We start from the raw sequence: 14,398 nt of genomic DNA on the forward strand, positions 1-14,398 counted from the left end.
AGAGGAACGAACTTCCAGTTATAAGATAAGGCACAAGGAGGTAACATACAGCATAAGGAATACGGCCAATAATATTGGAGTAACTTTGTACGGAGACAGATAGTTACTAGACTTATCATGGTGATCATTTCATAATGTATTTAAATGTCAAGTCTCTATGTTGCACACCTGAAACTAACATAATATTGTACATCAACTATACTTCAATTAAAAAAAAAGAATGAAAGAAAGGAAACTTAAAAACTCCACCACACACCTGGTTCTGTCTCCTGCTTTTGTGAAGGTGGGAAGAACCTCAGATATGTCATCTTGGTACTGTACTTCAGAGTCCTGGTCCGTCTCATCACATGGGCAAAGGAAAGCTTCAAGTGCTCAGTAACATTCTTTAGTTGAAAGTATTTGGTATTGAAGAAAAGGAGGGTGTTCAAGAGGACGATTGGTGAGTAAGCGCCCAGCTGTTTGCACTCCCACAAATGCTCTTCTTCAATGCGAGAGAACATGTAACCTGAACAGAAGAAAGGGGAAAAAGAAACAGTCCTAAGCTCCTGCTAAATGGGACTAAGTAATTTCTCTAATCCTCAGACAGGAAGATACTAAGGAAAAGACTGTTCCTCTCTTTCTCCCTCTTCCTCATACAGAAAAATAGAAAAAGCACTGCAAAGAAAAGGGCAGATGATTCCACTGAAGCAGACACTGTGAGCACTCCCCTGAAACAGTTTTAATCTATTGTTATTTTAGACCAGGGGCTGGTAAACTTTTTCTGTGAAGAGCCAGATGGTAAACATATTAAGCACTGTGGGCCATGAGGGCTTTGAAAACAACTTTGTTGTTGTAAAAGATAAGGAAGTGTAGACAATACATAAACAAATAGGTGTGGCTATTTGTAAAATTTATTTATAGAAACAAATTTGAATTTCATTCAATTTTCACAGGCCACAAAATATTTTTCTTTAATTTTTTTTCCCAACTATTTAGAAATGTAAAAAATATTTTTAGCTCATGTACTATACAGAAACAGGGAGCAGGCCTGATCTGGCCCGTGAGCTGCAGTTTGCAGACTCCTGTTTGAGATCATTCTGTTTACTGTTAACTGGTTCAGTTTTATTTGTCTAATATCTTTAGAGGACAGATAGAGCTCTCTCTCTCTCCTATCTCTTCTTATTTTAAATTTATATTAAGAGCGATTGCTTCACGATAACTTATCTGGATTTTGCTTGAAAATCAGAGGTCAGAAAAAAAATAATAAGTATACTTTTAAATGCACCTTCCTCATGATACCCCGTAAACACAGGTCTTTCCTAACGTTCTCTCCCCAATCCTCTTTGTTGCTGCTTCTGCATTCTATTCCTGGAAGGCTACCCATGAACACAGATTTATTACTTGCAAATCTATGTCTCTAGCCCCCTATTTGAATGCTAAATGCATCATGCCACCGCACTGCTCATAATGCGTCAAAGGTGCCCTGTAGCTCAACAGAAAGGGCACACATTTCTGGGCATCACATTTAACCTCTCCATTCATAGCCAAGGAGCATGAGACCAGGAGTGAATTAGGGACTTGTCCAAAGACATATGGTCACAGACAATTCAAGGATGAAGACTTAACTCTCTTTAACAACCAGTTCAGGGTACTTTTTATAAACTATTGAAAAAGGTCCATTGCTAACAGAGTCTAAAAGTAGCATATGTGCCAGCTACTGATACCATGTACAACTTTACCAAAACTACCAGATCAAAAATGGTTTCTAAAAAGTAAATGTAACCTTCAGTTGTTTTTTATATTCAATAGTTAGTATCTATTCATGTACTGTATGGAAGGTATAGTTTTACTAAAATAATTGATAATAAACCAAAGACTTTCTCCTCAAAAGTCCAAATATGTTATAAATCAAGACAAATATAAAATGAACAATTTATAAAAAGAGAATCACAAAACAAGCAATTTAAGAAGGCATATCATGAAAAGAATCAAAATATAATCATCCTACCATTAGGAAGTATTGTAGGTTCCCATATTTTCAAGAGTTTGGTAAGTTCAATCATAAATCTGGAATAGGGCTCAGTAAAAATGTTATCTATTCTACCATTTTCAAACAGGTACTACAAGAGAAAAAAATGGAAACATATATGTTGATACAAAAAAACCCACAAGTTTTTAAAAAGAATATTTTTAGGAATATAGTTTACCCTTAGTTTTTATCCTTACAATACTGTGAACCATTTTAAGGATACAGTTAAAACACCAGAATTTAAGCTAAAGATCCTTTTCACATGAATTAACATTATCTTGAGCACTGAGCTTGTAAGGTAAAGTTTTCTATTTCCTTTTAAAAACATGAATGGTATAAAATAATTATAATAAGTACCCTTTAGTTAGTTAATAAAACTGATATACTAAAAATTGGTCCTAATTCAAATTTCTCAAATCATTTTTCTAATTCTCAGTGTCTGAGGTGCGCTCTTAGCAGTTTTTGTTTGTTTTTTAGCCTAGTTATAAGATGACTTCCTGCAAATAATATAGTTATCTAGTGTCAGATAACCTGAGGCTATCCAAAATTTATAACTATTTATTTGGAGGCTTCTAACCACAGCTCTCAACTCTCTGCCTCACAAGCCAGCCTTCAAAAAGTTCAAGTCTAATTATATGACTTAAAAGTATGCTAATTATAACCATCAAGAATCATATCACAGGGCCTTCCCTGGTGGCACAGTGGTTAAGAATCCACCTGCCAATGCAGGGGACATGGATTCAAGCTCTGGTCCAGGAAGATCCCACATGCCGCGAAGCAACTAAGCCCGTGTGCCGCAACTACTGAGCGTGTGAGTCACAACTACTGAGTCCATGTGCCTAAAGCCTGTGCTCTGCAACGAGAAGCCACCACAATGAGAAACCCGCGCATCGCAATGAAGACTAGCCCCCACTCACCACAACTAGAGAAAGCCTGTGCGCAGCAACAAAAAAAAAGACCCAATGCAGCCCCCCCAAAAAAAATCACATCACAGAATGGGAAACACGCAACAGTTTGAGTAAATTACTGTTAAATATTTTGACGGTGCAGGTCAGGTCAGAGTCAAGCACTTCAGAGAAATACAATGAACAGAACAAGAGAATAACACAAAGTAGCATAATTATATGCTAAAAATCTTTCAGTGTTCTTTTTTGTTGTTGTTGTTGATACGCGGCCTCTCACTGTTGTGGCCTCTCCCGTTGCGGAGCACAGGCTCCGGACGCGCAGGCTCAGCAGCCATGGCTCATGGGCCCAGCTGCTCCGCGGCATGTGGGATCTTCCCGGACCGGGGCACGAACCTGTGTCCCCTACATCAGCAGGCGGACTCTCAACCACTGCGCCACCAGGGAAGCCCCTAGTGTTTTTAAGATCTGGTATTTTAAACTTATTTATCTATGGCTATCTTGGTTTCCTGCTTTTTGATCTATGTATGACTTGCAGTAAATTTTTATTTCCACTTAAATTTATTCCGGCTAATAAAAATTACACACCATTTCAACGTGCATTTTTATAGGCCTCTTCAAAGGCAATTTATGATTGTATCGCCAGATTACAGTTTTGTTGTTGAAAAGTATTCTTCATTTTCTTTATTTTAATAAAGTTATTTTCACAACTTAAAAATATTATATCCTCATTATGGAAAGAGTTTAAAATACAGAAAAGGTGGAAGAAAGATATACTCAAACTCACTACACAAAGGCAACTACTGGTAACAGTCAGGAGTTATTTCAATCTTAAAAAACATTTCCTTTATGAATACACAGAATTGAGTTTTGTACCTTTACTCAAATATGAGTACCTATAAAATACATGGGTTTAAAAAAAATCACTTCCCCCTTAGATCAGAAACAAGATAAAAATGCCCCTTCTACTGAACATTGTACAGGAAATCCTAGCCAGAGTAATCAGGTGAGAAAGAGAAATAAAAAGTATTGAAATAGGAAAGGAAGAAGTAAAACCATCTCTATATGCAGTGACATGAACCTATATATAGAAAATTCTAAAGTGTCTACAAAAAAACTAGTTATTAGAGCTAGTAAATGAACTTGGTAAAGCTGCAGAGTATAAGCTACACAAAATCAGTTGTAATAAACAATCCAAAGAGAAAATTAAGAAAATTCCATTTACAATAGCATCAGATAGAATAAAATACTTAAGAATAAATTTAACAAAAGAGGTATGTGATTTACACGCTTAAAGCTACATAAAACTGCTGAAATTAAAGAACACCTAGGAAAAACATCTTGTACTCATGGATCTAAAGACAAAACTGTTAAAACAGCAATATTCCCCAAAGCAATCTACAGATTCAATACAATCCTATCAAAATCCCAACGGTTTAGTTTTTGAAGAAATGGAAAAGTTGATCCTAAAATTGATATGAAATTGCAAGGAACCTCGAATAGCCAAAAGAATCTTGAGGAATCACACTTCCCAATTTCAAAACTTACTACAAACCTACAGTAATCAAAATAGTGAGTACTACCATAAGAATAGCCATAAACCAATGTATTAAAAACTGAGAGTCCAAAATAAACACATGCATATTTAGTCAAACGATTTTTGACAAGGATGTCTCCTGTCACCTATGTCAAATCACCTATGTCACTTCTTTTGTGAACTGCTATTTATGCCTTTTTTGTGCATTTACCAATAAAATGCACCAACCTCAATTCCTCTTATTCTAACAGTCTCAGTTTAACTTATAAAAGGCTTATATGACCAAGACTTTTAAATCAGGGTCAGTAGTTCATTAAGGAGAGAGTATACGAGCAATACCAAACAAACAATATACACTATAAGTTTTCAGCTTAATTCACAAGTTCTATCAGAATTATTAAAAATGCAATAGATTTTGTAACAATTATTGAATTTCGTACCTGCTGAATTCCAAGGCACAAGTATAAGATACTGTCTGGATCATACTTTTCACCATTTGGTCTCCGCACTTCTTGAATAAACTGGCATAAGCCTAAACTCAACTCAGCAAAAGTGCAGGACAGAATATCTTCCTTCAGCTTGATAGAGCGGACTGTGGAAAGGTAGAAAACATCTGAAATACTAACTTATAGAAAAATAATAACATTACTCAACTCACTGAATAAACACTGACTACACTGCCCCAGGTATTGTGGTGTACACTGGTGAATACATGGATTAAAGACAGATCCTGATCTCAAGGCTTTTTTAGGTAAAGAAATAAAGACAATGAAGCACATATGACGTAATAGGGTGCTATGACAGGGGTTTTATCTAAATAAAATTCTATGGAAAAAAATAAGGGCCATCTAACAGACAGGGAAGGGTCATGTTAGATTCTGGGAGATGTGAAAGGTGGAGAAGAATTAAACAAGTGGAGGAAGAATTCCAATTTGAGGATATAAAAAGATTTCCCGAAGTATACTCCACAAAATACTAATCATGTGAGAGCTCAAGAAAACTGGGTTTCTAAGATCTGATAAATTTGGAAAACAGCAGTATGTTATACCTGCCTCTAAAGAATTCACAATGTTTTTTTAACATATTAAAGGCTCTGGAGATTTCTGCAAAAAAAAATGCTGTTTAACTTTCTTTAAAGTCATATTTATTTGAATAAGGAACACTTTAAGTAACATATAACTTCATGCCTTTGAAAATGCCAGAAAATATAGTATGTGCTCAACCACAAAAGTGAAAAGGTTCAGGGGACTCAGGTGAACAGCGGAAAAGAAAAGAGGGCAGATGCGGGCAGATTACGGTAAGCCTCATATATTACATTAAGAGTTTGAAGACAACTAAGAACTGAATTAGTTTTAGGCAGGAGAGTTATCTAATTTGACTTGTAGAGATCTTACTGCAACAGACTGGTCCACACTGTGCGATGAGTTGAAACACTCTTTCTAGTTACTGCTTTTCTGCATTTAGAAAACACTGCATGTTTCCAAAGATACACTTGAGCTCCCCTGAGTTGGTTTTGCAAATTGAAATAGGTGATTCATGAGGGCAAGGACCATGTCTGATCTTTTCACCTGAGTGCCTACAACCATGCCTGATACATGACAGGTATATTCAGTAAGTATTTTTTTTGGATGAATGAGTAGCGGAAATGAGTAGGCATCCCCTGTGGCTACTGCATTTAGGCTTGGTGGTCTAATACAATATTACTTCTCCATTTTCACTATCCCTCCTTTTTTCTTTCTTTTTAAATTTTTATTTTTTTCAACTGAAGTACAGTTGACTTACATATCCACCGTTTCATTTGTTTATTTTTTGGCCACGCTGTGCGGCATGCAGGATCTTAGTTCCCCAATAGGGGACTGAACCTGTGCCCCCTGCTTTGGGAGAACAGAGTCTTAACTACTGGACCACCAGGGAAGTCGCTACCCTTCCTTCTTTCTTAAAAATGTTGTGCCTCAAACTGGAAGGTGAAAGGCCTAGTAAACTCCCATAACAGGAGTATATTTATATCACTCTGGAGCAGAGAGATTATACTTGATCTGTGGGAACTCAATGAGTCAGTCACAGACCACAGCAGCAACTAACTGCTCCAATAATGAGGGTAGACTGAGGCAAAGCCAAGAGTGCATGCAATCACCCAGGTATTAGAGAGAAGGTATAGTTGGAAAGGGACAAAAATATCTAGTTACAAGGACATATTCATTCCTGCCCCATCTCATCCCACAAAGATTGTATAAGTATCTTATATAAAACACAGATAATAAAAAAGCAAAATACAAACTGAAAACAAAGTTTAGAATAGAACGATCGGGGAAAAAAGAAAGCTAATGATTAGGGTTCTAAATTTATACAGTGTTGCTCTATTTGAACTGTTTATTGGGTTCCAAAGTTTTTGGCACCAAAAATGAAACCTGCAATCATGGTCAATCATATACAACTCCTTGATAGGAAAAATTCCTACAGTAACAGCAAGGCTTTTCCAGGTATTCTTCTTAACAACAACAACAACAACAAAAAGTGTTACACTGGGTTCCACACTGATTATTCTACAAATATAGGGCTCAAGAAGACAGATTTGAGTTACTTGCATAGTGTTAGAAAAAGAAACAGAATTCCTTATATTTGCACAAGAAACTCATGATCAGAAGATACAACCTTACCTTTATAACAAGCTCTTTAAAATTGGGAGTGGATATTAATTTCTCTTTTTAAACATAAACTTCAAATTTTAAATAATTTTAAATATTCCATTTACAAATTTAAAATCAACAATGATATTACAAGCAATTCAGATCACAAGGAGAGAAATTTTACCTCTACAGCCTGGCTCTGAAGATTCTTGAGAGAGTGCATGGTCTTGAGCACTTCCTAAAGGGTCAGAACACGGGCTAGATGAGGCATGTTCAACTCCTGACAAAGAAAGAAAAATTAATGAGAATAAATAAAGATGGGGAAAAAAATTAAGTAAAGCCAAAATCAAAGTTTTATGGGATTTCTGACCTACTATTTATCCCTTTTGAGTAGATTTATGACTTAATCTGTATTCCTCCCACCCCCTAAATCAAGACACAAATTCATGCCGTGTATTTACCACTTTTCAGATCCCCCTGCTCTTCCTTGGCATTTTTCCACTGAACCCAGTTCTTCCAGGCATTTACCCCATACATGTATTTCAGTGTCATCCCAGACACTGAGCACCCTTGAAAGGCTCCTTGAATAAGACTCCTGGGCTCCACAGACACTACAGACTTCTTCCGTCCCTGTAAGAATTCCAAAAATTTACAGAATATAAAATTTAGTTTCAGAGCTTTAAGAATTGGGATTCTCAAAGACAGAATGGGCATAAATTTACAGAAAATGCAATTTAGTATTAGATCCCAAAGATTCAGAGCTCTTAGAGCTAGAAAGAGCTTAGTCATCTAATCCAATCCATATGAGAAAAGAAAAAAAGAGAAAATTGAAGTGTAGAAGGTAATATTTTAATAATCACTAACATTTGGGTATTTACTATGTTCCGGATGCTGGACCCACCCAATGAGGTATGAATAACAGTTATTACCACTCAGGTCTATTTAATGGAACATACGAATAGATGGCTCTAAAAGAAGCCTCAATAAATTCTCTAACTACAATGGAATTCAGCTAGAAATCAGTAATGAAATAGTGTTAGAAAAATCCTGAAAACTCAGAAATTAAACAACACATGTTAAGAAACCACAAATGCGATTAGAGAATATTTTGAACTTAAGTAAAAATGAAAACAAAACGTATCAAACTTTATGTAATAGTGCTAAAGCAGTGCTTATAAGGGCATTTACAGTATTAAAATGCTTCTATGAGAAGTGAAAGAAGTCTAAAATCAATAATCTAGCCTCTGTGTTAAGAAACTAGAAAAAAGAGTTCATTAAAACCCAAAGTAAGGAAATAATAAAAAATAGAACAAAAATCAATAAAAAGAAAAGATAAAGGAAAAATCAATAAAATGAAGAGCTGGTACTTTTAGAAGGTTAAAAAAACATGATAAATCTCTAGCTAGAATGATCAGGGATAAAAGAAAAAAGACACAAATTATCAACACCTGACCCCACACATATAAAAAGAATAATAAAACTGTGAACGTCATTATGACAATAAACTAGACAGCTTAGATAAACTGAACAAATTTCTTGAAAGACACAAACTAACAAAGCTTGCTCTAGAAGAAATAGATAACCTAAGTAGCTAGAGAAATTCAATTCATAGTTTAAAACCTTCCCATAAAAAAAAATCCAGACCCAGATGGCTTCACTGTTGAAGTCTACCCAAGAATTAAGTAATTATATAAACTGTATTTCAGAAAATAGAAGAGGAGGAACACTAACTCACTTATATTACTATTATCCTGACAGCAAGGCCAGATAAAGTCATCACAAGAAAACAGATCAATAGCTCTTTTAAACTGAGACACTTAAAACCTTAACAAATATTAGCAAACTGAATCCAGCAACGTATAGAAGAATAAAAACATCAAAAGAAAGTAGTGCTCATCCCATAAATGCAAGGTTAGTTTATAATTTAAAAAATTAATGTATTTCACCACTTTAAAAGACTCAGAAAAGAAAAACCAGATGATCATCTCAAGAGATCACCTGACAAAGTTCAAAACACAATCAAAAACACTCTGAGCAATTAGAAATAGAAAGGAACTTCCTGAACTTGATAGAGGTCATCTATGAGAAACATATAGGTAACATCATATTCAATATTGTAAGGCTGAACACTTCCCTAAAATTGGGAAGAGGCATGAAGGTCTGCACTCATTACTTATATTAAACATTGTACTAAAGATCCTTGTTAATGCAATAAATCAAAAAAAGAAAGAAAATGCACTAAGATTGTAAAGGAAAAAGTGAAACTGCCTTTATTTACAGATAATATGATTGTGTAGGTAGAAAATCCTAAGGATTTCAGTTGAGCAAAATCACCGTATATAAAATCAATATTCAAAACCATCTCTATTTCTATGTCAATGAAGAACACTAGAAAAGGAAATTTAAAAATAACGCTATTCACAACAGGATCAAAAATATATTAAAATACTTATTAGATAAATTTGGTAAAGTATAAGACTTGTAAAATGAAAAATACAAAACACTGTTGGGAGATAATCTGAATAAAGGTGAAAGATACCATCTTTATGGACTGGATGGCTCAAAGTTGCTAGGATGTCAATTCTCTGCAAATTGATGCATGGATTAAGAACAGCCCCAATCAAAATTTCAGCAGACTTTTTTGTAGAAATTGACAAGCTGATTCTAAAAGGTATATGGAAATTCAAATAAATCCTTTGAAAAAGATGAACAAAGATGGAAGACCTACACTCCTATTTCAAGACTCACTGTAAAGCTACATTAATCAAGTCAGTTGGTACTGGTATAAAAATAGACATGTATATCAATGGAACAGAATAGTTTCAGAAACAGACCAAGACATACATGGTCAGTTGACTTTAACAAAAGTGCCAATGTAACTGAAGGGGAAAAGACAGCATTCACAAAAGTGGTACTAGAACAACTGTATATCCATACACACAAAAAAATGAAATGTGATGCCTTAACTTATACATAAAAATTATCTCAAAATGGATCACAGAAAACATAAAAGAAAACTATAAAACTAGGAGAAAATGTAAGAGAAAATCTTAATTACCATAGTTAAGCAAAGATTTTTAGATGGGATAATAAAAAGCACAAATTATAAAAGAATAAAAACTGATAAAGTAGACTTCTCAAAAGTAAAAAGTTCTGTCCTAGTGTGGGTGACCAAGATGGCAGAATAGGAAGACCCTGAGCTCCCCACCTCCCATGGGCACACCAAAATTATTACTATGTACAGAGCAACTTTCCATAAAAATGACCTGAAGACTAGCAGAAAAGATCTTTTACAGCTAAAGATATAAAGAAGGAACTACAAGATGGGTAGAAAGGGGCAGAGACACGGTATAATCAAGACCCACACCACCAGGTTAGGTGACACACAAATGGGAAGATAATCACAATTGGAGATGTTCTCCCCAAGAAGTGAGAGGTCTGAGCCCCATATAGGGCTCCCCAGTCTGGGGCTCCTGCACTGGGAAGATAAACCTCCAGAACACTTGGTTTTGAAGGCCAGCGGGGCTTGTTTTCAGGAGAGCCAGAGGGCTGCAGGAAACAAGAGACTCCCACTCTCAAAGGGTACACACAAAATCTCACATGATCTGAGACCCAGGGCAAAAGCAGTAATTTGAAAGGAGACTGGGTCAGACCCACTTGATTTCAGAGAGCCTCCCAGAGAGTCAAGAGGAAACTGGGACTCACCCTGGGGACACAGATGCTGGCGGAAGCCATTTTGGGGAGCTCACTCTACAACGAGAACACTGCTGCTAGCAAGCACCATTTTGGACTCCTCCCACTAAGTTAAATGAGAACTGGAGCCAGCCTGCCCACCAGCCAGTTGCCAACAATCCTGGGAGGCTTGAGGCCAAGAAGCTAGCCAGGTGGGGACACAGCCCCAAACACCAGCAAGTTTGCTGCCTTAGGCTCCCATGAGCCCTCAGCCACCCTGAACAAGGCTCTGCCCACCAGTGGATAGGCACTAGTCCCAGGACCTCCTGGGCCCTGGCCTTGCCCACCAGCAGGCTGACACCAACTCTAGGATCACCAGGGCCCCACAGCCAGAGATCCTCAGGAGCAGGCTCTTCCCACCAGTGGACCAACACTAGCCCCAGGATACCGTGGGACCTAGACCAATACATCCACAAGCCAATACCAGCTTCAGGAACCAGGCCCCCCAGCCAGAGACCCTGGGACCCAGCTCTGTGCACCAATGGAACAGAACTAGTCCCAGGATACAGCCTCACCCACCACTGGTTGGAACCAGCCCTGGGATCCCATGAGCCCTGGCCCTGCCCACTAGAGAGCAGACACTAGCCCCTGGGTATACCGCAGCCCTGTAGCCACCTGTGTCAGGACCCAGCCTGTAACCCACTGGGTCAAAACCAGGCCGAGAACACCCACCCTCCATCCAGTCCCACCCACCAGCAGGACAGCATTAGCCTGGGAACTCCTCAGGGCTCTGCTGCCTCATGACGTGGCCCTGCCCACCAGTGGGCCAGCACCAGGACCAGAACGCCCCAGGCTGCAGCCAACCACACCAGAGTCGGAGGCCTCTGCATTAGGCAGGGTCTGGCAACCAACCGGTCTTGGACTTTCTGGTCCCAGCACGCCCACAGTAGTCAGCCATGCTGACCATGCTTATCAGAACGCCCACAGTAGTCAGCTTGTCATAAGGGCCCATGCAGTGCATATACAGGGCACCCCTAGAGCATACAGCTCTGGTGACTAGAAGGGAGTCTGCTGCTCAGCCCCGTAGAATGTCTCTTACATAAGGTCACTTATCTAAGATTGGTAAACGGAACCAACCTATGAAATACATAGAAGTAAAAACAAAGAACTAGGCAAAATAAGGCAACAGAGGAATATGTTCCAAAGGAAGCATTCTACCCAATAAGACTGCAAGGTAATGACTGTAAAGATGCTCAAAGCACTCAGGAGAAGAATGAACACAGTGAGAGGTTAGAAGTTTCTAACAAAGAGTTAGAAAATATAATGAACAAGCAAGCAGAGCCAAAAAATACAATAATTGAAATAAAAGGAATTAACAGTAGGTTAGCTGATACAGAGGAACAGATCAGCAAACTGGAAGACAGTGTAGTCAAAATCACTCAAACTGAAGAGAAAAAAGAAAAAGAATTTTAAAAAGTGAGGACAGTTCAAGAGAACTCTGAGACAACTTTAAGTGTACCAACATTTGCATTGTAGAGGTCCTGGAAGAAGAGAGCACGGAAGGAGCAGAGGATGTATTTGAAGACATAATAGCTGAAAACGACCCTAATCTGGGAAAGGAACCAAACATCCAAGTCCCAGAAGTACAGAAAGTCCCAAACAGACTCAATCCAAAGATTTCCACTCAAAGACACATTATAATTAAAATAGCAAACATTAAGGATAAAGAGAGAATTTAAAAGCATCAAAGGAAAAGCAACTAGTTACGTTAAAGGAAAATCCCATAAGGCTATCAGATGACTTTTCAGCAGAAATTCTGCAGGCCAGAAGGGACTGGCACCATGTATGTAAAGTGATGAAAGGGAAAAAACCTACAACGAAGAATACTATACCCAGCAAGCCTTTCATTCAGATTTGATAGAGAGATTAAGAGTTTTTTACAGACAAGCAAAGCTAAAATAATTCAGTACAACAAAACCAGCTTTATAAGAAATGTTAAAGGGAATTCTCTAAGCAGAAAAGAAAAAGTAACAACTAGAAAAATGAAAATTAAAAAAGGAAAAATTTCACTGGTAAAGACAAACATACAGTAAAGATAGTAGATCAGTACTATCTACTAGAAAGATTAAGACAAAAGTAGTAAAATTATCTATATCCATAATAAGTAGTAATGAATACACAAACCAAAAAACGTAAAATATGATGTCAGAAACATTAAATGTGGGGAGGGTAAAAATTCAGGGTTGGTAAAATGTATTCAAAATTAAGAGATCAGCACTTAAAATAATCATGTATAAACATAAATAGACTGGTATACATAAACCTCATGGTAACAACAAACCAAAAATCAGTAATAGATACACACACAAAAAAGAGAAAGGAACCCCAAAATAACACTAAAGATAGTCATCAAATCACAGGGGATAAGAGCAAAACAATGAGGAACAAAAAAGAGCTACAAAAACAACCACAAAGCAATTAACAAAATGACAATAAGTACATACCTATCAATAATTACTTTACATGTAAATGGACTAAATGCTCCAATAAAAAAACATAGGGTAGCTAAATGGATACAAAAACAAGACCCACAGTGCTGCCTAAAAGAGACTCACATCAAATCTAAAGGCACACAAAGACTGAATGTGAGAGGATAGGAAAGGTGCACCTAAATACATAAAGCAAACATTGACAGATATAAAGGGAGAAATGGACAGTTACACAACAAGAGTAGGGGACTTTAAAACCTCGCTTACATCAATGGACAGAGATAAATAAGGAAAATAAGTAAGGAATCACTGGCCATAAATGACACATTACAAGAAATGGATTTAATAGCTATATACAGAATAAACACACACACACACACATATGTTTGTGTGTATATATATACATATATATATATGTAATATTTCACCCAAAAGTAGAACACACATTCTTTTCAAGTTCACATGGAACATTCTCTAGATCACTTGCTAGGCCACAAAACAAGTCTCAGTAAATTTAAGAGAAAAGTAAAATCATATCAAGCATCTTTTCCAACCACAATGCTATGAGACTAGAAACCAAATACACAAAAGAACTGTAAAAAACACACAGCACAGAAGACTAAACAATATGTTATTAAACAACCAATGGGTCACCAAAGAAATTAAAGAGGAAATCAAGATTATACCTGGAGACCAATGAAAATGAACACAATTATCCAAAATCTATGGGATACAGCAAAAGCAGTTCTAAGAGGTAAGTTTACAGTGACAAGCCTACTTAAGGAAACAAGAAAAATCTCAAATAAACAAACTAACCTTATACCCTAAGGGAACTAGAAAAAGAAAAAGAAAACCGAAAGTTGGTAAAGGAAAGAAATCATAAAGATCAGAGCAAAAATAAACTAGAGACTAAAAAGCAATAGAAAAGATCAATGAAACCAAGAGCTGATCTTTTTAAAAGATAAGCAAAGTGGATAAACCTTCAGCCGGACTCATCAAGGAAAAAAGAAACGTACAAATAAATTTTTAAAAAAAAATGAGAAGAGAGAAGTTACAACAAACAACACAGAAATATAAAGGATCTTAAGAGACTACTATGAACAATTATACACCAAAAGAATCACCTGGAAGAAATGGAAAAATTTTAGAAATGTACACCCTCC

At 36.8% G+C, this 14,398-nt stretch overlaps 1 protein-coding gene across 2 annotated transcripts in view; it reads right to left on the minus strand.

Moving 5' to 3' along the window:
• ZMYM4 (zinc finger MYM-type containing 4) overlaps nt 1-14,398 on the minus strand; it is a 174,630-nt gene that overhangs the window by 12,496 nt on the left and 147,736 nt on the right. For both annotated transcript variants that reach the window (XM_082661836.1, XM_082661835.1), the window contains exons 24-28: nt 7,536-7,704; nt 7,259-7,354; nt 4,888-5,039; nt 1,988-2,099; nt 257-505 (exon numbers count right to left, since the gene is read on the minus strand). In XM_082661836.1, the coding sequence (XP_082517962.1) occupies nt 257-505; nt 1,988-2,099; nt 4,888-5,039; nt 7,259-7,354; nt 7,536-7,704 (778 nt within the window). The remainder of the gene's footprint in view (nt 1-256; nt 506-1,987; nt 2,100-4,887; nt 5,040-7,258; nt 7,355-7,535; nt 7,705-14,398) is intronic.

Source organism: Grampus griseus, assembly GCF_964374135.1.
Source record: "Grampus griseus genome assembly, chromosome: 1".
Taxonomy (NCBI): Eukaryota; Metazoa; Chordata; class Mammalia; order Artiodactyla; family Delphinidae; genus Grampus; species Grampus griseus.